The sequence below is a fragment of the Balaenoptera ricei genome, chromosome 1 (genome assembly GCF_028023285.1).
Source record: "Balaenoptera ricei isolate mBalRic1 chromosome 1, mBalRic1.hap2, whole genome shotgun sequence".
Taxonomy (NCBI): domain Eukaryota; kingdom Metazoa; phylum Chordata; class Mammalia; order Artiodactyla; family Balaenopteridae; genus Balaenoptera; species Balaenoptera ricei.
The window spans coordinates 14670682-14695144 of NC_082639.1; the positions used below are offsets into that span (position 1 = coordinate 14670682).

The 24463-nt window shown below is 49.6% G+C and overlaps 1 protein-coding gene and 1 pseudogene across 3 annotated transcripts; one reads left to right on the forward strand and one right to left on the reverse strand.

Moving 5' to 3' along the window:
* Positions 1-24460, reverse strand: EMC1 (ER membrane protein complex subunit 1). Of its 3 annotated transcripts, none has more exons than XM_059915044.1 (23): positions 24322-24460; positions 21652-21776; positions 20901-20966; positions 20567-20660; positions 19577-19705; positions 18502-18628; positions 17801-17950; positions 17334-17501; positions 16756-16827; positions 16337-16399; positions 15551-15673; positions 14757-14853; positions 14303-14425; positions 12428-12627; positions 12129-12278; positions 10631-10792; positions 10167-10286; positions 6927-7064; positions 4881-5054; positions 4097-4307; positions 3098-3182; positions 1573-1702; positions 1-1391 (listed from the first exon to the last, which is right to left on the reverse strand). In XM_059915044.1, exons 1-23 carry the CDS (start codon positions 24414-24416, stop codon positions 1212-1214), a joined length of 2982 nt encoding a protein of 993 aa, XP_059771027.1. In that variant the 5' UTR covers positions 24417-24460; the 3' UTR covers positions 1-1211. The 3 variants fall into 3 exon arrangements, with proteins under 3 accessions (XP_059771027.1, XP_059771036.1, XP_059771044.1); XM_059915053.1 differs by having other exon boundaries at positions 16337-16396; positions 24322-24459; XM_059915061.1 differs by having other exon boundaries at positions 1244-1391; positions 1614-1702.
* On the forward strand, positions 7199-7359 carry LOC132354770 (small nucleolar RNA SNORA70; annotated as a pseudogene).
* Positions 24461-24463: the final 3 nt, after the last annotated feature.

Below are 24463 nucleotides of genomic sequence, written 5' to 3' on the forward strand. Positions count from 1 at the left end.
TGTCATTCGTCACTCACTTTATTCAAACACTTAAACGTATCTCTCTCCCAACAGGGCTCTCTGTACATTTCATTCTTCACAGTAAAGAAAAACGCCATCATTCCCCAAATCCATGAACAAGGGAAAATTTTTAGGACATCTTTAGTTTGTAGCAGAGACAACAGCCCAGCCAATCAACAATGCTACCCACAAGATGCCAGTTTCCTACCCCTACCCTTTTCTCTCTTTTTTTAAAGATAAGATTTAAAATCTGCTCATTTTAAGAGAAGTAGAGTAACCCATACATTAATTTATAACTAAAAATAATGAGGTTCTTAAAAAAGACCAACTTTCTCTATCTAGGTTCTAAGATGACTAGACCAGCTTGTGGGCGAAATCAGAGATTATGAGGGACTGTGAAACAGGGAGATTTGCCTTCCTCCCTTGAAATCTCTTCAAGGTTCAGACAATTCAGTAGTATTGAAAAGGCCTCAGCTCCGACATATCTGAGGCGAAAAGCTTGGACGACAATGACCAACAAACCAAGACGGTATTATGCACTTGGCTTTCAATAAACTGCATCTAAGACTGGGTGGCCCATTGATGAATGGGAGCATGAAACGAGAGGCAAGTTTCGACACACACATAGACTCCTCGACCCAAAGTTACTTTGAAGAGAAGCCATGAGAGGCTGCATCAGTCCTCAAACTTCAGCTAAGGATGGCTCTTCTTTCTCCCCAGTGTAAAACAGCAAATGCACCTATAAGGTGGAGTTGTCAATAAGCGTTCCCTTCTGACTTTGAAGCAAGGAGCAGGGAAACAATCAGAAGGCTTTCCAGATACACCCGGGAAACAGAAGGCAAACCAACATCAATTTAAACAGGCCTCACAAAAGAGAAAAATCTGTTGGAGGTCTTAAAAAAAACACAACATTCATGGATGGGCACAGAAGGGAAACGGCGATGGCCTTGGGACTCCGGGGGAAAGTCCATCAAGATGCTTTGAGATCTCAGCTGAGAGAGTGAGTTCAGCCTTCATCCACCACCAATGACTCCGCATCCGACGTATCCCAAAAGGAGTCTCCACGAGAGCCCATCTTCTTCCAAAGAGCTCTTAACTGAGATGAGTGTCCAACACACATCCTCCCCTGACCTGTCAAACTGCAGCTGCAGCTTCTTGTCTGACCCCCACTCCCCTGGGCTCTCTGCTCTCCGGCAGTGGGTCTCAGGTCTTTACCGCCAGGCGCGATTGAGGAGTTTCACCTGTGCCAGTCTCTTAGTGATCATGGTGGCAAAGACCAGACCAAAGAGGACGCTGCTGATTAGCACATAGTCATAGTCGTCCTTCAGGACATCAAACTGTTTGGATGGGTAGACTCGAGTTTGGTAAATGTCCAAACCGTAGGCCACAACCTGGAAGGCAGAGGGAATGAGAAATCCGTAAGAAAGGCACCAGTGATCCGCCACAACCGCAAACTCCGGTCACAAAGGAAACAGACCCCTCAGCTGTTTTCCCAAGGGTGAAAGAAAGAGCAGATGTCGCACAGGGTGGCTGTGGACGAGGTGGCACAGGCCGGGCTGGGGCTCTACTCACCAAACAAGTGGACTCCAGGCCCGAGGGAGCTGTATAGATACCTCGCATTCGAGAAACTGTCTGGTTATAGTTGATGAACCGCTCTGCGTGGATCTGTACGTCTGGAGAATACGGGATCAGGTTCTCCTCTCTGCAAAACATCAACCAGGACCGGCATTCAAAACTGCTGTAAGGGGATCTCCTGGCTGCCCTGAGCCCTGGGAGGTTTCCAGGCCACGTATCAGCCTCATATCTTCTTCTAAGGTCTGTGTGCATCAGGGAATGTTAGGAAGGGCTGCAAGAAAGAATGCTGTATGGAGAGTAAGACAGATCTGGATTCCTACCTCGTTCTGAATCTAAAAAAAACAAAACCACAGATGACCAGTATTTCACACTAGAGGAAGAAAGGGCCATTTTAAAACCAAAACATCAAGCCAGTAGGCCAGTTCCTGCTCTTCACTCCAGAGTGTCTCAGTCCACCAGCTTTAACCTCCCCCCGCTCCAAACCGTCCTCCCTTCCCTACGTGCAAAGACACATCTACTGCCTCCTTGCCCTGCCCACAGCTCCTCATACCCCTCTGCGAAGAGAATTCGGGATGGAGGCAAGAAAATACGCAGAGATGATGGCTGGAAACACAAAAATGAAAACTAGGACTTCCCTGGTGGCGCAGTGGTTAAGAATCCACCTGCCAATGCAGAGGACACGGGTTCAAGCCCTGGTCCAGGAAGATCCCACATGCCGCGGAGCAACTAAGCCCGTGTGCCACAACTGCTGAGCCTGCGCTCTAGAGCCCGCATGCCACAACTACTCAGCCCGCGTGCCACAACTACTGAGCCCACGCGCCTAGAGCCCGTGCTTCACAAGAAAGTCACTGCAATGAGAAGCCCGCGCACCACAACGAAGAGTAACCCCCGCTCGCCGCAACTAGAGAAAGCTCGCGCACAGCAACAAAGACCCAATGCAGCCAAAAAAAAAAAAAAAAAAAAACAAAGAAAACGAACACCGACAGCTATTGGCTTCCCATGTGACCCAGGCCCCAGCACCTCCCTCACCTCATTTCCCAGCGTCCCCACCATTGGCTGCTCCAGCCGCAGTGGCCTCCAGCCCTCCCTGTAACTTACCAGACATGATCTCAGGGCACTTGTGACGGCTGTTCCCTCTGCCTGGAACATTCTCCTTCGACATCCACAAGGCCAGCTTCTTACCTCCCTCAAGTCTTTCCTCAAAAGTCACCTTTTCTGAGGGGCTTTCCCAGGCCACCCTCTCAAGTTGCACCCCTCCACACCCTTCCTAGACCCCACCCCTTCTTAGTTTTTTTCTCCTTGCCATTTACAAGCACACTAATACAGCATTATTTCACTTGTTTATCTTATTTATTATCCACCTCGTCGCCGCCACCGGAATGCAAGCTCCATGAGGGCAGATGTGTTCACTGCCACATCCCCAGCAGAGCAGGGCAGTGCACAGCAGACCAAGGACCAGACGTAATCAAGATGCTAAGTTCCTTAAGGTCACAGCCTTCAGCACTACCCACAAGGGTCTCACCTGCTTTGTTCTGTTGGGATCTCGGGCCGGCGGGGATCCAGCAAGGCCTTAGGAAGGGAAAGAATTGCTCCGGAAGGCAGCCCAACTACATACACAGAAACAAGTCAACAGAAGTGAGTGTTCACACTGACCTGATCCCCGATTAGGGCTACTTACAAAAATGTCCTTATCACAGAAACTGAAATAGAGTTTAAAACCAAAAAAATGGGTCACTGAGGCTCCCTTAAATGGCCAGAAACAATAATCCAATACACCTGGGTCTGAATGAAGGTTCCCACTTTTGAAGATACGAGTTTCTTCACATATCATCCTGAGACATCAGAAAATAAAGAGCTAGACTCAAGAACTGGGAAATGATGAAAGAGAAGAGCATGGAAACCCACTTGGATCTCTTCATCCTCTTCCTTTCCTCCAGCAATACCTGCCCCAGCTAAGCAGGTCTCCTCGCTGTCAGCCAAACAGGAGCCTGTGGGCGGCTGAAGCAGTGACGCTGGTGGGGGATGGAGGTGGAGGGAGGGCAGCCAGAGGACCGGGCAACATGAGCTCCCAGTGGTTTCAGGAATGGTGGGAATTAAACTCGGGAAATTACCAAGCAGTCTGTCTTCCTCATATTTGAGGGTAAAATAGTAACAGCAAGTGCCTGTCAAATCTGACAGTCCCAAATGTCTTTGGTAAAACCAACTAGACAGAGCGACCTGTCTAGTTGAGTCCTGAACTTGAACTACATGAAGATGAGACCCTACACCTTGCCAGTTTCTGCAGCCCATCTGCACAGGCTACCTGTTGGGTATGGTATCAGGGCTCAGCTTTCCAAACGAGGTGAAAACAGAACAGAGACATGAAAGTGGTTCATCAGAAACAAGGACGAGGAGGGATGTGTCAGCTCTTTTACGGACGGCAAAGCCAGACTAGGGAACTTTTTCTGCTGATATGAAGCCCTCCTCACTGATCCCGGCTCCGTCCTTCAGTGCGGCTGCCTGAAGGGACCCGGTCACTCACTGAGCAGGTGTCGGCTGGTGATGCCCCGCTCGGTGATGGTGGCCTCCATGGCGCTGATGGCGGAGGGGAAGATGTAGGACTGCTGGAGGACCTGGGGCAGCTGCGGGCGGTCCAGGGAGCTGAAGGCCGTGGCGTTGTACTGCTCGGTGCCCTCATAGAGCTCCAGCGCGGTGAACTCGTTGCGCCGGGCCTTGGTGTTCCAGTACTGGTACTGCAGAGAGAAGAGGAGGGGGCTGCTTGGGGCTCAGCTGCTGGTTCAGCTGGAAAGGGGAACGTACATGCAAAGGCACGTCCAGGAAGGAAAGAAACAACCAGCACCCTAGCTTCCTTCCTGCTACCAAGTTTACTAACCTTCAGGGTAGCTGTACCTAGACTATCCAAGTTCACCACAAGACAAAAGAATTCTCAAGATTCTCAGAAGTCAGAAGAATAATAGCTAACATCTGAGCGCTTACTACATGCCAGGCGTTGTTCTAAACTCAAATAGAGGTGACTGTTGTTACCCCTATTTCATACACAATACAACACAGAAAGCTTAAGTAACTAGTTCAAGGTTGTACAGTCAGGAAATGGAAGAACAGGCAGCCTGATTCCTGAGCCCAACCCCCTACCCAGCACCCACTGGTGCCAGCCAGGAGTTTTGAATTCTATGAAAACGCAAAGTAGCAACTGGTTTCTGGAACAATAGGCAAGGAAAGGATTTAGGCTGCAGGGAGACCAGCCACGTACTCTCATGCTACGTCAGGCCCCTGGGGGTGCCCTGAGTTCACGCGCCACGCCTTACCACCACCCAGTTCTCCGCATGCACGATGTGGACGGGGCCCTTGGCCTTCCTCTGCACGGAGGAGTGGATGATGCGCCCGGTGACGCCGTCCACAAGGAAGATGCCGATGAAGGTGCGCTCGTGGTGAACATCTGTGCTCTCTGTCACCACAGCCAGCAGGTTGGGGTTCAGGCTCTGGGGAGACGGAGAGGAAAGCTCCTTCAGAACCACAGCGGCATATCATGAGCGGCGGGGAGGCAGGCCCAGAGCTCTCTGGCTGACAGAGGAAGAGGGTTTTCTGGTTGGAAGAGCTTCCTGTTTAGAGGGCCTCATTGCTGCACTCGTTCAGTGTCTGCTGGAGGCTGGGGGCCACGCCAGGGACTTTGCCTCCATCATTTCATTGAATCCCGTAAACAACCCTGCAAATAGCTGTCACTATCCACGTTTCACAGATGAAATGTCTTTAAGTAGTTAAGCAACTTGCTCAAGTCACAGGCAAGCAAACGGTAACTCAAGATATAACCCGGGCCGGCCCACTCAGTGATGGAAGGACATGGGTCCATCAACACGATGACTCTCCACCAGTGCCCTCCTATCACCACACCAATGGATGGGTCTCAGTTCTCATCTGACTTGAGCGACTAGTACCAGGTGACACAGGTGATCACTCCCTTCTTGAGACACCTTCTCTACCTGGCGTCCAGGACACCCGTGCCCTGGTTTTCCTTCTGCCTGTCTCGGCCACTCCTTCTCTGCCCCCTCCGTGGGTCTCTCCTCCACTCTCCAGTCTCTGGACGTTTCTGTCTACACTCGCTCTCGTGGTGATCTCAGCCAATCTCGTGGTTTTCACACCATCTACAGGTGCTGGCATCGCCTGAGTTTACATATCCAAGCCAGACCTCTCCCTGAACTCCAGACTTGATTAACGGACCGCCATATCAGTATCACTTCTTCGGTGTCTCATCTCAAACTTGACATGCCCCAAACTGAACTCCTGTTCTACCCCTGATAAAACCTGCTCCCCACAAGGCCTCCCGAGTGTCAGTGTCTTACACCTGGGACCTCTGAGTCGTCCTTGACTCCTTTCTCTCTAACACAGACACAAGCACCCCATCCATCAGCATATCCTATTGGTTCTACCTTCACAAGTATCCAGAATCTGATCCCATCTCACCTCCCCCAACCAACCCAGTTGAAGCCGCCATCACCTCACCTGGATTATCACAGCAGCTTGTCTGCCTGCTCCCCTCCTCGGCCCGCTATAGTCTAGTCTCAACAAAGCAGGCAAAAAATCTCCACAACAAGTATGAATCCAAAAAGCCCTACTCCTGGGAATTCCCTGGCGGTCCAGTGGTTAAGACTCCACGCTTTCACTGCCGAGGGCGCGGGTTCAATCCCTGGTCAGGGAACTAAGATCCCGCAAGCTGTGTGGCGTGGCCAAATTAAAAAAAAAAAAAAAAAGGGGGAAGTTCAAGAAGCCTAAGCAAGTTTCCCACGATGAACAGCAAGTCTGAACCTGGACCGTCCAACTGGAGGCTTGCGCTCTGCCTCGCGCTTAGTGAAGCGGCTGCCCTGTCGAGTCCCTTGGTCGTGTTGCCCTGTTCTATTACGCCTCCTCCTCCAACTCAGTCTCTGCTCTGCCGGAGGCTGTAATTCATGCTCGTCACCACAATGACTACATTCCCTCATAGGATAGCTCCGCAACCGACCAGTCACCTCTCCGTCTCCCCGCCCTCACCACTAACTAGAGTGTTGGATCACAGAGATGGAGTTTCTGATGGATCGACTAAGGTTTAACCCCAGAAAGGTCTATCAGTACTACCACTAAAAATAACAGCTAACATCTACTGGGTAGTGGCCATATATGCCTGGCACTACGCTAAGCATGAGTGCCTCATGTGATCATCACAACAATCCTAGGAGAAGGGCATATCATGCCCATTTCACAGACAGTAAATTAAGGCTCAGAGGGATTAAATGACTCACTCAAGGTCCCACAGCCACCAAATCCCAGAGCCAGAATTACACCCCGTGCTTCTCTGCGCTACGCCAGACGGCTGGCCGTACCTTGTAGAGCACGCTTCGGTCCCCCATCACTCGGCCCTGCGAGTGAACGTGCTCGCTGCTGCGCTTCCCCTTCACCTGGACGATGCGCTGCACCTCCGGGGGAATGGTTAGCTCCCAGCTCAGCTCAGTGGTGAGATCCTGGGGTGGGGCAAAAGAGCCAGCACTGGTCATCAGGAAGGTACCCTTAGACCCGCGACAGCTGTGGCTAGACACGTCCTGCGGTTCAGCTGGGGCCTCTGTGCGGGAGGGAACAGGGATCAGAGCTCCCAGAGAGGCAGCAATATGGATCTACTTTGGGAAGAAGTTTGGAACTCTCAGTTCAAGTAAGAAAACTAGTAAAGCCCAGTGTGCTTCGGCTGCAAACAGCAGCCTCCTGGGCAGTGGAGGCACCAGGTGCTTGTCTGGGCTGCCCGAGGGGACCTGGGAGACGGTCCTCTCCAGTGGACATTCATGTCTGACCTCATGCTGTCCCCAGTCTAGGCTCCAGACAGCCCTGCGAGGTGCCTTAGGAAAGCCCCAGGGCCCAGTGGCCAGCCAAGTCATCATATCCACCTGCACCAAGCTGCAGAACAAGGAGCATGTGACTGAGGCCCAACATGGAGCCAAGTTCAAGTTCCCTGGCTGCCAGAAGATCCACGTCTCCAAGAAGCGCGGCTTTACTAAGTGTAATAGAGATGAATTGGAAGACTTGGTGGCTGAAAAGCAGCTCCTCCCGGGTGGCTGTGCGGTCAAGTACACCCCTAATCTGTGGCGCCCTGCACTCATGGGAGCCTTGGAGCGGCCCCTCCTCACTCACGCCACCAATAAACCCTACTTCTTGTCAAACAACGGAAGGATACTAAAGCCAGTGAGAAAGGAGAGGAATATTTAATAGTGTCCCATTGTTTATCTGAGTAAGAATAATTCAAAGAAAATTTACCACTTATTACTAAAATCTAAGTTCCCTGTACACTGAGCCAGCAGTGAATTACTAAGCTGGCGGGGACCTCAAAATATTACAAGAAACGTTCTTTACAGTCAAAAGAAATCAATAAAACTGTGTGGTTAAATGCATTATTACACATCCACACTGTGGAATTACACGGAGCCCTGGGGGGTGAGGGGGTGGGAGTAGTGACTGGAAAGGGGCACAGGGGCTTCCCAGGGCGCTGGTGCTAAACTGCTTCCTGATGTGACTGCCGTGTACACGAGTGTGTTCCTTTTGTGAAGGGCCACTGAGTAGTAACCTCGGGATTTTGCGCTTTTCTCAGTATTATATTTTAATAAGATATGGGTTTAACAAAATAATGAGGTAGAAGACACATAAAGTGAAAAAAGCAGATTTCCTATTAGTTAAATATAGGTCAATTCCATTTCAGGTAAGAAAGAATATACGTGAAGCGCATGTCTGTGTGGTCTGTAAGCTGTTTATCCAGCACTGTAGACAGAGAGGCAGAGACAGGACAGGGGAAGGCGTGCAGGCCACTGAAAGGCATTCCATCCAGGGAAGCAGCTGGCAATGGGCCTGAAAGGGCCCGTTCACATCTTGCTCCTGTACCTCTGTATCAGTTTAATCTTATACTATGAGAAGGTACTCATGTGTTAAATTTTTTGAAATTTAAATGTTTTTGAAATAATAAAAATTTTTATTAAGAACATATAAGGCTCCATTACCAAGGACACCTGTGAAAACATTAGAATTCACTAAAACCTTCCCAGAGAGCAAGATCACCAGTGAGCCCACTGGAGGTCAGAGACTGGAAGACCACCCCTCACATGGCTGACTTCCCATGTGAGCTCTGCCTCCTTTGCCATCCCCCCACCATCTTTACGATGACACCCACACTCCAAGTCATGTCCTTCTATCCACAAAGAACTGTCTCTTTCAAGGTCTCCTTTTCATCAACTCAGAAGGACAGTATTTTTTCACCCACAGGGTAAACAGCACGTTTTCTGGACAGACCATTTCCTATGCTATTTATGCTAAAGATTAGCTGTTACAGAATGTCAGGAAAGGACACTGCATTTTTTAAACAGCAGCAGGTAAAACTTGGATGGCATTTACTGTGTAGCAGGCACTGCTTTATGTGACTTACATAAACCAACTCCCCAACAACAACTCGCCAACTCCTCACAACAACCCTCTGATACAGTACTATTACCATTTTGTTTTACAGACGAGAAAACAGGATCAGAGAGAAGTCATCTGCCCAAGGACACAAAATGGGTAAGTGATAAATAAAACTAGGTTTCCCGCACAAGCAGCCAGGTTCAAGCTCTTAACCTCTATGCTGTGGTGTCCCTCCAAAGGCCTTACAGACAAGATGGGAGGGCCCTCTGGGGAGTACGCCACAAATTACCCCTCTACACAGCCCTGCTATCGGAGCCAAGGCCAGCCCTTGTGAAGCTCAGAGCTGGACTTCAGAGCCAGTGTGAATCACTGTTTGCAAGCACTGGACTCAAGTATGTCAGGATCGGAGTAAGTCGATCCCATTTCTAGAAATAAAATTCAAAGCACACATTCAATCAAGAGTGGATCAATAGGTACTTCCCTGGTGGCGCAGTGGTTAAGAATCCGCCTGCCAATGCAGGGGACACGGGTTCGAGCCCTGGTCCGAGAAGATCCCACATGCCGCGGAGCAACTAAGCCCGTGCGCCACAACTACTGAGCCTGCGCTCTAGAGCCCGCGAGCCACAACTACTGAGCCCACGTGCCACAACTACTGAAGCCCGTGCTGCCTAGAGCCCGTGCCGCCTAGAGCCCGTGCTCTGCAACAGAGAAGCCACCGCAGTGAGAAGCCCGCGCATCGCAACAAAGAGTAGCCGCCGCTCGCCTCAACTTGAGAAAGCCCGCGCGCAGCAACGAGGACCCAACGCAGCCAAAAATAAAAAAAAAGAAAAATGAAAGAAAAAAAAAAAGAGTGGATCAATAACACCATCTTCATATAGAAAGTACTATTGTTCAATCACCATTCCCTCCTCCCGCCCTTCTAAGAATGGAGAAAACGCCGCTTCTCCCTGCTATAGGAGAGGGATGAGGAATGAAAGCTCCACGGGGGCAGAGACTGTTGTGCACTGCTCCTTCCACGGCAGCTAGAACCGCGCCTGCCATGGAATAGATGAAAATGACTGCCTTTGACATCAGGATTATGCTCTCTAAGTTTACAACACAATGAATAGCATAATTCACTCCTTAGCCAAATAACGAGGAAACATCTACACCCCTCCCACAAAGGGGCCTGCCAGGATGCCCCCTCCTACCTTTCGAAGTCGAGAGCCACACAGCCGTCCCTGGTCCGCGTCCACCAAATAGAAGAAGATGGAAGGGGCGAGCTCGTGGAGCTGTCGCAAGACATTCCGAGTGGCCGGGAAAGCTGTGACCTTGAAAACCCCAGAAAAGAGTTAAGGGAAAAGGAAGCTCTAAGCACAGTTTCTCCAGACTCATTACTGTTTCCTGTTAAAGAGGGCCTTAAGAAAAGAAACAGCAAATCTTAAAAGAATTAAAGTCTACTAAACTCAATCAGGGCTTAAATTGAGTTCTGTTAAGAGTTCGAGTTTTCACAAGTGCAGAAAGAGCAATCGAGTCGCTTAGAGATGCCCTTCAAGCCCAAATGAGTGCTGACAGCAGACGGCTCCCATCTGGGGCCCTCGAGCGGCTGTCTGAGCACCCCGCTCCCACACCTGATTGGCTGGGCAGTTCTGCAGCCACTCTGCAGACGGCATACCTTGTACTCATCATCTATCAACAGCAGCACCTTGGCATAGTCTTGATCCATGATGGGGAGAAGCAATGATTGCAAGATGGGGCGCTTCAGCACTGGGGGGGCCACCTGACTCCACTTCCCAAAAATGGGATTGAAGACATAGAGCGAACTCATTCCCGTCTCCTGAAATGGGCAAGCAAACGGTCAGCCTCCAGCAACGTGAAAAGAATGCAAATCCTAGGGGTAAACCTGGAACGCTGGGACTTGAGCTCAGCTACAGCAGATTCCCTAGTCTTTGCCCTCCTTGCGGAAAATAAAGTCTTGGCTAAAGGTGAAAGTGTCTGAAGGCTGATGTGTCAAAAGGATAAAAGTTTAACTGCCTCTGGGACTTCCCTGGTGGCGCAGTGGTTAAGAATCAGCCTGCCAATGCAGGGGACACGGGTTCGAGCCCTGGTCTGGGAAGATCCCACATGCCACGGAGCAACAAAGCCCAGGTGTCACAACTACTGAGCCTGTGCTCTAGAGCCCACAAGCCACAACTACTGAGCCCACGTGCCATAACTACTGAAGCCCGTGTGCCTACAGTCCGTGCCCCGTGACAAGAGAAGCCACCGCAATAAAAAGCCCACGCACCGCAACGAAGAGTAGCCCCAGCTCGCCGCAACTGGAGAAAGCCCGCATGCAGCAACGAAGACCCAATGCAGCCAAAATAATTAATTAATTAATTAATTAATTTTTTTAAAAAAAAGTTTAACTGCCTCTAGCCCCAAAGCTAAGCAAGAACGGGTCACACTGAGGAATAAACAAAAAAGTCAAGGACCAACTCAGCAACCCCATGGCAGCCATTCCAGAGACTATCTACCAAGTCCCTTTTCTTTTTTTTTTTTTTTAATTTTTATTGGAATATAGTTGCTTTACAATGTTGTGTTAGTTTCTACTGTATGGCAAAGTGAATCAGCTATACGTATACATACATCCCCTCTTTTTCGGATTTCCTTCCCATTTAGGTCACCACAGAGCATTAAGCAGAGTTCCCTATGCCATACAGTAGGTTCTCATTAGTTATCTATTTTATACATAGTATCAATAGTGTATATATGTCAGCCCCAATCTCCCAATTCATCCCACCCTCCCCGCAAGTCCCCCTTCTGATGATGGCAGAACGAATCTGCAAAAAGCCATCTGCTCCCGGGAGTCAGAGACATAAACATTTTTGTGTCCTGCCCTCCACCACCTGGAGAAGAGCAAACAGCCATCCAGGTACCGACAGCCACCCGTGTCTGGGAAGAAGCGGAGCTGGCTTACTAGGGACCTGGTGACATCACACCTACCCTACAGTCACTTCCACATGGGCCCCGGACAGTCCTCCACTCGGGCAAAAAACTGGAAGAAACAGAGCTCTAAGTCCTGACTACCTGCCTTTAACTCTCAGAGAATTCCAAAGGCCTAGGAGGAACTTAAGTTACAAAACACCAAAAACCACACCCACGTTGGCTCAGATGAGAGGTAGCGGCCTCACCTTGTCCTTCACCAGGAGGGTGCACTGCGGGGGGTGGGGGAAATGGGCAGTAGTCCTCTGGACCATCAGTTTAAAGGAGGAGTCTGGCTTGACGCTGGGGAGATACTGTTTCCACAGGATGGTGCCAGAGCTGCTCTCAATGCCAAAAAGCTGCAAAATAAATACCTGGCTCACTACTAGAAAGGTAAACCCCAAAACTAGATCTATCCTTGAAAACTAGAACTGGCGCGATCCCCTTCCAAAGGCTTTTTGTTCCCCACTCCCAAAACCTCAGAAGGTTTGGCTTAAGCCCCTCTCACCTTGCCTGAGGCCGTCACCATCACCATCATCTTCTGCAGGTTGAATTCATCCCTGGCCAGGGTGTCAATGTTGATCTCATTCTTAATCTGACTCCGGGGCTTCCGAGCATCGTAAAACATTTTCCAGAGGTGGGAGGTCCATGCCTGCAGCAGGATGAGCTGGGACGAGAGGCGTTTCAGGAACATGCCCAATAAGCCGTCTGGTGTCAAGGGAAAGGTAACGCAGCTGAGGCTCACTCCTCATCAGACCAGGTGTTTCCAGCGAGGGGGCACCTCCTCTTCCTAAGGAGGGCCCTCTCCCTCTGTGGAGCACTCGAGTCACCCACGCCGTAGGCCACAAGCCCCAGGGGTGGTCCTGTGGCGACGCCAACGGTCTCACACTCAGACACAGCCATGCAGGAACCCAAAACCTACTCACCTGGCTCTCAGCACTTCACCGGCCTGAAATCTTGGAATAGGAGACTAAGAGGGCAGGGGTCAGCCATGCAGGATGCAGCCATGCTGTGAATGACTCCACCACAACCCCACGTGTAGAACGGCCAGAGGGAGGCTTCCGGGCGCCATGACAAAGCCGGAAGAGGGCGGGGTGCGGGGGGTACCAGGGTGCAGGTGTGTGTGTGTCACGGACAGGCACTTCCATTTCCCGCTGCTTTAGGCCTACGCTGTCAACGGTTTAGTCTGCACCCATCTAACCTACTTTCAACCCATTCCCAGGGCTCTCTTTCACTCCACCCCTTCCTCCATCCATGAGGCTACCACCCTCAAGTCTCCTCCAGAGACTAGACTGGTCCCCAGAGCAAGGTAGCATGGTAAAAAGCATGGCCCCTGGAGTCTGGCAGACCTGGATTAAAATCCCAGCTCCACTTCCTACCACCTGGATGACCTGGAGAAATGTACTTAACCTTTTAGCCTCTGGCTCCTCATCTGTAAAATGGCAAGTAACCCATCGGGCTGTTGCCAAGATTAGATCACATGATGTACGTACAGGATTTCCCAAGGGGTGGGGTACAGGGTAAGTGCTCACTGAAAAGGAGCGGTGCCTTTGCTTATCCGCTTTTCCATTAACCTCAGCTCAAGGAAGGGAAGTGAGAGGCAAACAGGATGAGTCACAGGCATAGCAATCCACACACACACGGTATACACCTCATTCATGCAAGTCAGGGAAAATAAATAATTAACCAGAAGCTAGCCGTGTGGGCAGGCAATGAGCAAAAAGGCAGCAGGAAGCAGGTTTTACCTTGAATGGCTGGATCCAGGCAGCGGAAATAAATAGTAAAGTCAAATTAATCCTCGGTTTAAGAAAACCTGCAGTGCCTAGCAGGGTGCCTGGCCCAGAGCAGGCCCTCAGTAAACACCACCTGGCTAGCTAGACGAACGGATGGAGGGAGGAGGGGGCAGGACTCAATCAGAGGAGAGTGAACCGAGTTCATCCTGGGTGCTGGGACCATGGCTGGTCTCAGAGGGCACTGGCCTATTACCACAGTAACTGACCAGCCCCGGTCACGCTCTCTGGAAAGGTGTGGCTGTTGCTTTGGGGACAACGGGTATATAGTGCCTGACATGGTGCCTGGCAGATCTGAGGTACCCAAACAAGGGTAGCTATTACTACACTAAGTTAAGATTCTTTTTCATCAGGATCTTTCCCTAGAGGGAGTCACAGGTCACTCCTTTCAGATAGAAGAACGGTTACATAAACCATAGGGCCACAAACACACCAGAAACTGGTCACAGAGCTAGTTCAGAACAGACCGGCAAAACAGGTGAGTCCAGGAAGCCAGGGACACGTGAGACAGCATCTCCTGTGGTGCGACTACCAAGCCCAGTCCCAGAGCACCCGCACCGGCAGCTCTGCTTCCCAGCCCCCTCAGTTCGTACCTGCCTTCTTGCCAAATTCCCCTTCCAGCTCGGCCTGCGCCCCCGTCAGGGGGAGGTCCACCATCTCCAGGCACACCGCCTCGGCCAGGGACTCCTCGCGGCTCCACAACACCACCCTCCCTGCTGCAAAAACCAAGGTTACAAAAGTCAGGCCCACCTCCCTCGTCCTGGAGGGACTCTTCTCGGTGACTCACGGACCACCACACCTCTTGTGCCAAAAAGAGAAATGGCAGGGCAAGGGGCTGGAATCAGGAGGTCAAGTGAGGGAAGTTCTGTCTCCCAAGAATGCTAAGGAATTTTTCAAAGGCAGGTGACATATGGCTCTGGAAAAAAATATTCAGGATACACTCCGCTTGATTCTTTCCCAGAAGCCTGTCCACAGCCCCAAATAAAGAGTCTGAATGGAACTCATGGGCAGGCCTAAAAAAAAAATGGGTTGATGAGGTCCACTCACCCAGCTGCTGCAGGAAAAGTAGCAGGTGATCCTCCGTCTGTACCAAGGCCCGGTAGCCCACGGAGTCATCCTTCTTCAGGAAGACCTGGATGTACATCTATAAACCAAACAGTCAAGCCCACTGCAGTCAGCAAGAATCCAGATGCCTCTCAGAGCACCAGACCCCAAGATTCAAAGCATGAGGAGCTGTCAGAAGTCTAGGTCACGGCATTACTGGATGTCCAAACAATACAGCTCTGACCTGGACTCCAATTAGACATCACGTATCCTTAGGAGCTGACACGGCAACAGTGCTAGGCGCTAGCTCAGGCCCTCTCCATGAAGGAACCTGAGTACTTCTCGGCTACCACATTATTCATCTTGCACCGATAACACCCCACAAAGCGAGGAGGAGGCCCGGATTAGACTTTCCGTTTTAGAGACGAAGAAGCCACAGCCCAGAGAGGCTGAGGAACACCACTGAACGTGCACAGAGGCAACGTCGGGCAGCGACTCTGGATAGGGTCCTGAATCTCACCAGGCACACTTTCCTCGCTTATAAAACGAGGGCAGTAATAACCACATGGCTGTTGAGAGGGTTAAATCAAGTAGTGCGTAAGTAAAAAAGCATAGCGCGGAGCCCGGCTCACTGACGACTTGGCTTAAATGGTACCTGCTTTTACTGTTATTCACAGTCAGTGGCTCAGGTAGAACTAGAGTCCACGTCCAGAGAATCCTACTCTGGGACCCATCGCTGTGAAGTGACCCCAACGAAAGAAAGCCCCAGGCTGAGAAGCCCACAAGCCCCGACTCACCCGCTCTGGCCGAGTGCCGTTCTGTTCCAGGCTAAAGGTGATGGTGGTGTCGAGCAGCCGCCGACCTGTCTCCATTAAGTAGAGGTTAATGGTGTAGGTCTGGTTGAAGCAAGCCAGTGAGTCCTAGGGTACAGACAGCAAGGTCAACTACAGGGATCCCCCAAAAGGAAGTCCAAGAATCTGGGCGGGGGGGGGAGGGGGGGAGCAAATACCCTGGAGAAGGACCCAGGCCAGGAGAGGAAACGTACGCAAAGGGACATAAAATAGAAAAGCTAAGTCTTAAGGCAGAAATAAGGTGTCTGAGTAAATAAAAAAAATTGTAATCACTATACATACTTGTTCCAGAAGGAAGCCAGTACAGTGTAGCAGAGACTTCCCAAAGAGTTAGTAAGACTGTAGGCAGGGAAATCACAACCCCCTTGGGAAACACTTAGGAGATGGAAGCCACAGCAGAAACTGGAGCCTCTGGCCAGGGTCCCACACTCTGCTTCAGTGCAACTGCTCAGACTACCACTCAACTCCACCAGCCAGGACCCCACAAGACATGGAGAGATGGAGGCCAGAGGAGAAAGTAAAGTAGTTAAGAACAGATTCTAGGGATTCTACTTTCTAATCTCCCAACTAAAAATGATCAAGAGAAACATGGTTTAATTTACTGAACTTAGAAAAGCCCATTTGAGGCTGAGAACTCCAGGAGACCAGCTCACAGCCCTGGTTGCTCCCTCAGCTTCACTGGGGGGCCTCCTGTGTCTCTGGTCTGGCACGCTGCCCAACGCCACACCCTACCTGTGGACCAGACTTCTCCGAAAAGCTCCCCGTTGACCCATCTTCAGAACTGCTAGGCTTCTGCTAGGGAAAAGAGAAGGAAAAAAGGAGAAAATTCAGCCAAAGGGTCACTTCCTGGTCACCAAAATGAAGCTTTCACTTCTATGTCTTCTCAGCCCTTGGAAGAAGGCAAATCCCATTTCCCATTTCTGCCCACAAAGCCTACACAACCCTGAACAGTCCCAGATGAACATGAGGTCGTCCCATTCCTGGGGACAAAGGTGTGCAGAAAGCCCTACAGATGAGGTGAGATATTGCTCAACAGCCTCCTGCCCCCGGGTTCAAACTGACTAGGTGAATACGCCCAGACTTTTGGTTCTCAGGGCTCCTAGCAAAGATAAGGAAGGACAACCCCACGTGCTGTTATTCCCGATACTCACCGCCTCATTCCGACAGGTCATGACTGCAGCCACCGTCTTCTCCCCGGTCGTGGCAAAGCTCACTAGGGCAGTCTGCGGAAAAAGCAAGGTGTCAGATCCTACATAGGGCCTGTCCTAGCCAGCAGCCTTCTCTAAGTCACCTCCACAGGAAGGACCCTTGGCCTTGGAGTTGAAAATACTCCCAACTTTGGAGCATAACGGCCAGGGCATTTGAGAGCAGGGGGGCCCCATTGCAGCCACAGCTGAACACAGCCCTCTTGCCGACCTCCAACACAGGCACAGGTGAATCCTGCATCCCATGCTGCTCTTAGTATCTATAGGCAACCTCTGATTAACGTGCCCACTCTCCTGTGGACTTAGGAAGGCACCAGTTTTACTCTAAAAATCCTCTGTAACTCTCAGAAAAAAAAAAAGAAAAAATTCCACTTCTGCTCTAAGGCTAACCCCTCTCAAACCACTCATGGAAAGATGTCTTCTTGCTTGAGCAAATATCTCCAGATTCAAAGGCAGGGATTTCTAGCATCCATATCTCAGCTAGATCCTCCTGAATCCTAGCAAACCATGCTGCCTCCAGTTACCTGTGGGAAATTTTTGAGCAGACTCAGGACGCCGTGGTGGTAGTGCAGCAGCGCATAGTGGCTTGGAGACAGCTGCAGGAAGAACTGGGCCCGAGTAGGATCCACTGGGTTGGGCTGTGTAGGCAGGACCCGGGGTTGGAATTCACTTGCAAATTCTAGGTCAAGAGACTGGGAGACAAGAAGAAAAAGGATAAGAGCCAGAAGCAGACAAGTCACTGATCGTCCCAGGCTGGTAGCCTCTGCCCCACTTTGCCAAGTGAGGGTAACGAAGCCACGGCATGTGGCTCCAGAAGCTCCCATTCAGGTTATCCAAAGAGGAGAGTGGCCCATTTCTTCTCATACCAGTTCAGCCAGAGGCCTGACCTCCCAAGGGCTGCCAAGCCTCAGGAAGGAAGCAGCGACACTGGGAGAAAGGCTTTTCTAAGCAGCAAAAGCAATGCCTCGCACCAGGGGACGCGTCCTCTCACCTGCAGCGGGATCTGCCTCAACTCCCACTCCGTCTCCAGGGCCAAGGTCTGGAGGGACCGTGAGCTCGGGTCAGGGCATACCAGGACCGCCTCATCCACCACACCACAGGCTCTGGTGAGACTTTGCAGCCAGGGAGTCGACACCCTGACCTGCAGGAAAGACATCAGAACAGGAGGCTCATGGGGATTTTCACATTTCCCTCTCAGCTCATAAGCTACGTCAGCACTGGATCCCACTGGGGGGCCTAAGCTCAGAGGTTCTTCCTGGTGGGTTCCGAAGGAGTTCTCCCCATCCCACCCAGCCTCCCAAGAGTTCCGAAGCTGGAGACAATCAGGATTGGCTTTCTGGTCATTTGAAAAATATACCAGATCCTTTTTAATACTTGACATTTCAGATAAGCATTTCTCTGCTATAGTTGTCATACGTGGCTTCCTATTATTACCTTACAGTATTATCTTATAAGATACTTGCAGGCAATGAACAGATCTATGCAATTTTTTTAGCCACCCCAGGATAGCACCATGTGCAAATGTGAGGGCTTTAAATAAATGCTTGATGAGCCGAAGGCAGCCTCCAAGTGCCCAGAATCAGGGACCATGAATGGCTTTTGCATCCACCCAGCCGAGTTCCCTGGTCCCCAGGGCAAAGAAGGACTCTATTCCCCTCCACAATTCACGAGGCTCCTCGAGCCAGACCATACCTGCTGAACAATCTCTCCATCTTCCACGTTAAACTTGACAATGTTCACATGGCTGAAGGGAACAACTCCAAGGGCCCACACTACCCCAGAGCCGTAGGAATACACCATCTGGTAATGGATGCTGTCACTGAGAGAGGGAAGGAAAAGCAGGGAGAAACAGCTTTAGCCACAGGACAGGGGTATCCTCAGGGGTCTTCCAAAACCAGGCCACCAGGATGTCACAAACTAGCAGTCCCAAATCGGTTTTGTTTGGCTCACAGCTTTTTAAAAAAAATTTGCATTCATTGTCAACATTTAGACCTGAGATTTAACATGTAAGAACAAGATTTCTAGTTTTTTCTTAAAAAGTGAGACATAGTAACACTAGGCCTACTTACGTTCCTACAGGGCACCAATCAGCTGAGTAAGGCTGCCCCCTCGAGGTAGGCCAGGCACACTGCAGCTCCCCATATTCCCCACAGGGCCTGCTTTGCTCATGATTGCTATACACCTGGCCCCATAGTAATTTTTTTTTTTTTTTGGCTGCATTGGGTCTTTGTTGCTGCGCTAAGCTTTCTCTAGCTGTGGTGCGCGGGGGCTACTCTTTGCTGTGGTGCACGGGCTTCTCATTGCGGTGACTTCTCTTGTTGTGAAGCACGGGCTCTAGGCACACGGGCTTCAGTAGTTGTGGCGCACGGGCTTAGTTGCTCCGCGGCATGTGGGATCTTCCCGGAGCAGGGCTCAAACCTGTGTCCCCTGCATTGGCAGGCATATTCTTAACCAATGTGCCACCAGGGAAGTCCCCCCATAGGAATTTGAGTTTGGGGTCCCTGCCAAAGTGAGTGAGCGAATGAGCCACTCCCCTTGCTTGACTGGCTCTCATGCCCAGATGGAGAGTTTTCTCCTCACTGCAAAGGAAACTCCAGAGGCAGCCACAGCCTTGGAATTCAGGCCTAGAGCTAGTGAGCCCAACACGCTACACAGGATGCCAACTTAAGGTAAGCCTGAGTCAAAGCAAACGCTTCAAGCCCCAAGGAGAAAGGCGGGCTTGTAGAGAGCAGGAGGTAGCCATCACCTGGGGGGAAGGCAGCCTTACCTTTCCGGGAGATGTTCCACCCACTTTAGGTGCCCACTGGAGAGGTGATGGAGGGCAAGAGTGGTCTTCTTCAGGACCGCAATGTACCTCACCGACTCCTGAAGGCCTACCAGCCCAAGCGCCTGGAAACTGAGCACAGGGATGGGGTGAACGCTGCCCAGAGCCTCCTGAGCCTCAGGCTGGACAATCTGGAACACAACCACCATAGCTCGGTAGGTAATGAAACAGGTTTTGGGGTCAAATGCATCTGGATCCTAATCTTGGCTCTGCTTTCCACTAGCTGACTTGAGAGACGGTACTTTCAGCCACTTGGTTGTACTGTTTCCCTGAAAACCCTGTGAATCTCCTAAGGGTTGTTCCCTCCTTCCCCTGGGACCTCACAGCAACCAGGCCTACCCTCTACCGTGGCAGCCATCAGAGATTTCTGTCATTAGAGGGCTGCATGCCCACCTCACCCAACTGATGATGAGTTCCTTGATGATGGAAACTATCTCACATTCACAAGTGGGTTCCCACTGCCTGGGGGCTCCCCAAGTACTTACCAAATGAATTACTACCAGAAGATGTATAAGCTAATGCAAGTAAACCCTATAATTTAAACAACTTTAGCACAGATGTAACAGTAGCTCCAACTGTTCTTAAACATAAAATTAAAACACTAGATGTGTTATATCACGTCCTTATACCTAGAACACTGCAAAGCTCTTGTGTCATGGTGAGATTAGGAAAAGCAGTCAATACAAGAATGAACACTGCACCCAGCACAGAGCTCTGCGTCTAACAGGTGCTCAGTAAATGCTGGCTGAGTAAGCACATGTGTCCCATAACCTCAAGAACATCAAAAACTGGGTGTTTGATGCTCTCTGGCTCTTCAGTGGTTTTTCCCCCTGGGAAAAAAGCCAAAAGGCCCAGAGTTGCCATCTATGCAGATCTGTGTTCCAGCAAAGCCTTTAACCAAACCAAGATGAAATTCAGCTTCTTCCCCTCTACCTGCCACTGTCTAAGGTAATCTCCCAGTTCAGGCCCCCGATGTTAGTCTCCCAGGAGCGCATGATCCGGCCTCCATTGGACACAGTGATTGCATCTGGAAGAGAAAAAACCACGTGAGATCATCTCCCAAACTGATGCTCTGTCTGTAGCCTCCTAGGGTCTGTGAGCAGTGGCCTCACCTCTAATGTATAAGTGCAAACAGAAACTATGCCTGTCCTTTCCTGTTGGGAACACCCCTACTCCATTCACTACCAGACCCTGAACAAAGGAAGGAACCAAGGAAAGAGGAGAGGGAGCCGACGCCATCATAGGGACAAAGCAGGACTCTACCTACCCTGTCCACAGAGCAGCATGGCATCCACTGCCCCTTCCACTGTGCCCTTGTCAACATGGCGCCACACTGAGAGACAGGAGAGTTGACGTTACTATGAACCACAACAAGGCATCCAAGAAGCGAGGCAGGAGAGGACCGAAGAGGCCTTCGTTTGCACAGAAGTGCCCAATTTTACTTCAAGGGAGGGAAGGATTACAGCTAACTGGCAATGATCCACTCCCACTCACTGGTTAATGAGGGGAGCCACTAATGTCCCAATCTGAGATCTCCGCACTTCCCATCCCCACCACCACCCCATCAAACATATAAACGGACAATGACAAAATTTACAAAATCCATACGACTCACAAGAAGAGTAGTGACCGTAAATTACATTTCCATGATTTTAATGCCTACAAACATCCATAAAAGCAACATAAGTAATGGGGGGGAGGGGCACATCCAAAACTAGTGCAAAATAGAATAATGCGTTTTTTGCAGCAATATCTTATTTAAGAACAGTCAGGACTTGGGCTGAGGAAATAAACTCAAAGGCCAGTTATAGGAATACATTAAATATTCAAAGCTGACAAGACCAAAAAACAAAAAAAACAAAAAAAAAATGATCAGGATCCAGTAAGAGATGCAACCTTTGGCCAACTTGTCCCCAAGTGGGGAATCAGCCACGCAGCCTTCACAAGCCACAGGGCATCCTGGATCCACTACAGGCAACCATGCCATCCCCAGCTACCCCTCTACACAGTTCACTCACAGATCTCCCCAGTTCGAGAATTCAATGCTGCAATCACATTCTTCTCTGTGGCCACAACCAACTTCTTGGATCCAGGGGAAAATTCCAAGGAGGCAAACTTGAGTTTCCCAACATACTGCTGTCTCCTAAAGGAAAGAGTACACGGAAATGGAAGGGGCCAAAACCATCACTGCACAAAACGCTCTGGAAAAAGACAACTGCACAAATACATGAGGTTATCACCATCATAACTATCTCAGGACGCATGAGAAATGTTTGTTAACGAAGACATCTGACCAAAAGCAAGATTTCCAGGCAATGGGAAGAAGAAGAGAGAATACACCCTAATCGATGAGAAATACAACAGTCTTCCTTCTAAATGCAAGCACTTGTTTATCTCAAGATAAGGAACACCCAAAAGAGCACCTGGCCTAAATCCCACTAGAACAAAATTACAGTCCTCTCTGTACTCATTAATAGTGAGACTAGACACTCACATTACACATGAGAGAAGAGCATACAATCCAACTTTTCCTTCTATTTTCATTGACCTTTGGAGAAAAATTATGCAAATATTCTTACAAAACTTGATAGATCAGGGTCAGGCCTTTGTTCTCTGCAGCCTGTTCTAGCCCACGCTATGTTCAGGATCCATCTGACTCATTACTCATACTTTCCTTGGAATATACCCCATCACTTTCAACACTCTAATCTAAGCATAAAGTGAAAGTACTTAGCTTCCTGAGGCATACTACCAAGTACAGAGGAGGTGTGTTGCGTATTGCTGTTCATGAATTACAACCTCTAGCAAATTAAACACCTGACATTTACACTGAATTTCCCTTGTTATGTTGTTTGGCCTAATTATTTTAAAAAAGAAGAAACTACACTAGTATAGAGAGACAGGTTTATATGACATTTGACAGTTTCTATCTGCATTTCCACATACTTTAATCTCACTGTAGTTACTGAACACTTTATGAAGTACATAGGACAAATAATATCACTCTCATTTTACAGGTGAGTAAACCAAAGTCCGTTGAGGTCAACAAATTACTATCGGAACTAGAATGCAAAATTAAGAACTTCTTAGTCTAAATCCCATGCTCTTTTTTAAAATGCTGTTATCTTTTATCTGGACTATAAAAGTAATGCCTGCTTCTGGTAGAAAACATAAAGGTATAAAAAAGAAGAAAAAATGCCTAAAATACCACCATCCATGAACTTTTTTTCTTCAACCATAAACTTTTCAACATTTTGGTGTATTTCCTTCTGTTTACTTCTCAATTTATAAATTGGATATACCTAGGATTCTGCTAAATTGTAATCACATGCTGTACATATGTAATATATACAGTTAACCCTCGTACAACACAGGTTTGAACTGCGCAAGTCCACATATACGCTGGTTGTTTTCTACAGTAAATACTACAAAACTACACAGTCTGTGGTTGGTTGAATCTGCGGATGTAGAACTGCAGATACAGAGGGCTTACCATAGGTTATGCTCAATTTTTGACCACAGGGAAGGTCAGCACCCTCAGCCCCTGCGTTGTTCAAGAGTCAGCTGTACATATTATATTGTGAGCATCTGCCCACATCATTAAAAATGTGACTCATGTTGCATTTGTCACACTGTCTTATATCACATAACTTATATATCTGCCCCCCCCCCTAGACTGAGCTCCTTTCCATCTCTGTGTCCACAGCACCTAGAATGATTGTTGACCCACAACAGGCACTCAACAAACATGAGAATTAATTTGTCTGATACAGAAAAGACTTCACAGAGGAGCTGGGCTTGGAAGGATAAAGTGTTCCCTCAATAGTAATTATTGGTAACAAACTGATTGTACTCAGTGAGCCAGGCACTGTGTTGAGTAATTTAAAAGAATTGTCTTTTTCATCCTTACAACTACTGAAAGAGGTAATGGACTACTAGTAAACCCATTTTACAGATAAAGAAACCAAGGCACAGAGTGGTTAAGTCATTTTCCCAAGATTGCACAATGCTTAAGTGGCAAATTGACATTCAAGCAAAAGTGAGCCAACTCCATGGCCTTAAGGAAGGGGTGGGTGAGTGAATGAATGAGTGAGTGAATGAGCGACTGAATGTGTGAATGAGTGACTGAATAAGAGACTGAATGAAAAGTGAGTGAATGAATGAAAGTTAGTGAATGAAAGAAGAGTGAATGAGTGAGCCAGTGAGTGAGGGAAAGAATGAATGGCACCTCAAGGCTGATGTGAGTCTTGGGTGGTCCTGTTCTGAGCCCATGACAGGGCTGGGCTAGAGGGGTGGGGAAAGACGGCGTTCACTGAGGGCTGTCGACGTCTGACACCTAGTAGATCAGAAACCTGACAGTCACAGAAATGGAGCCTGATGGAGGAGGAGAAGAGTGACCTGTGACCAAAACCTCAGGCATGCCCGGATGGCAGAGCCCGCTTCACGAGCTTGCGACCTGTACAGTCGCACAGGGACTGGCTCAGAAGGGCCTCCAACTCTCGGTTTAATGCTCTGCCGTCGCCACCTTAAAACTCTTAATTTTTGAACAAGGGGTCTCACATTTCATTTTCCCCTGGGCCCCTCAAGTTATGCAGCCGGCCGTGCTGCATGGTAACCACCCCCCATCCTTTTAGACAGAAGACAAGTAGTGGGAAAATATTTCCCGAATAGGTCCCCCACGTACGCACCAATCAAACTTGCCCACTTGGTCTTCGTAGACCGCGGCCGCACGGATGAGCAGGGCAGCCCAGAGCCAGAATCGTGACGCCGCCGCCGCCGCCATGATGGGAGCCCGGGCTCGGCCCGCCGCCGGCCCGGCATGCACTGGGC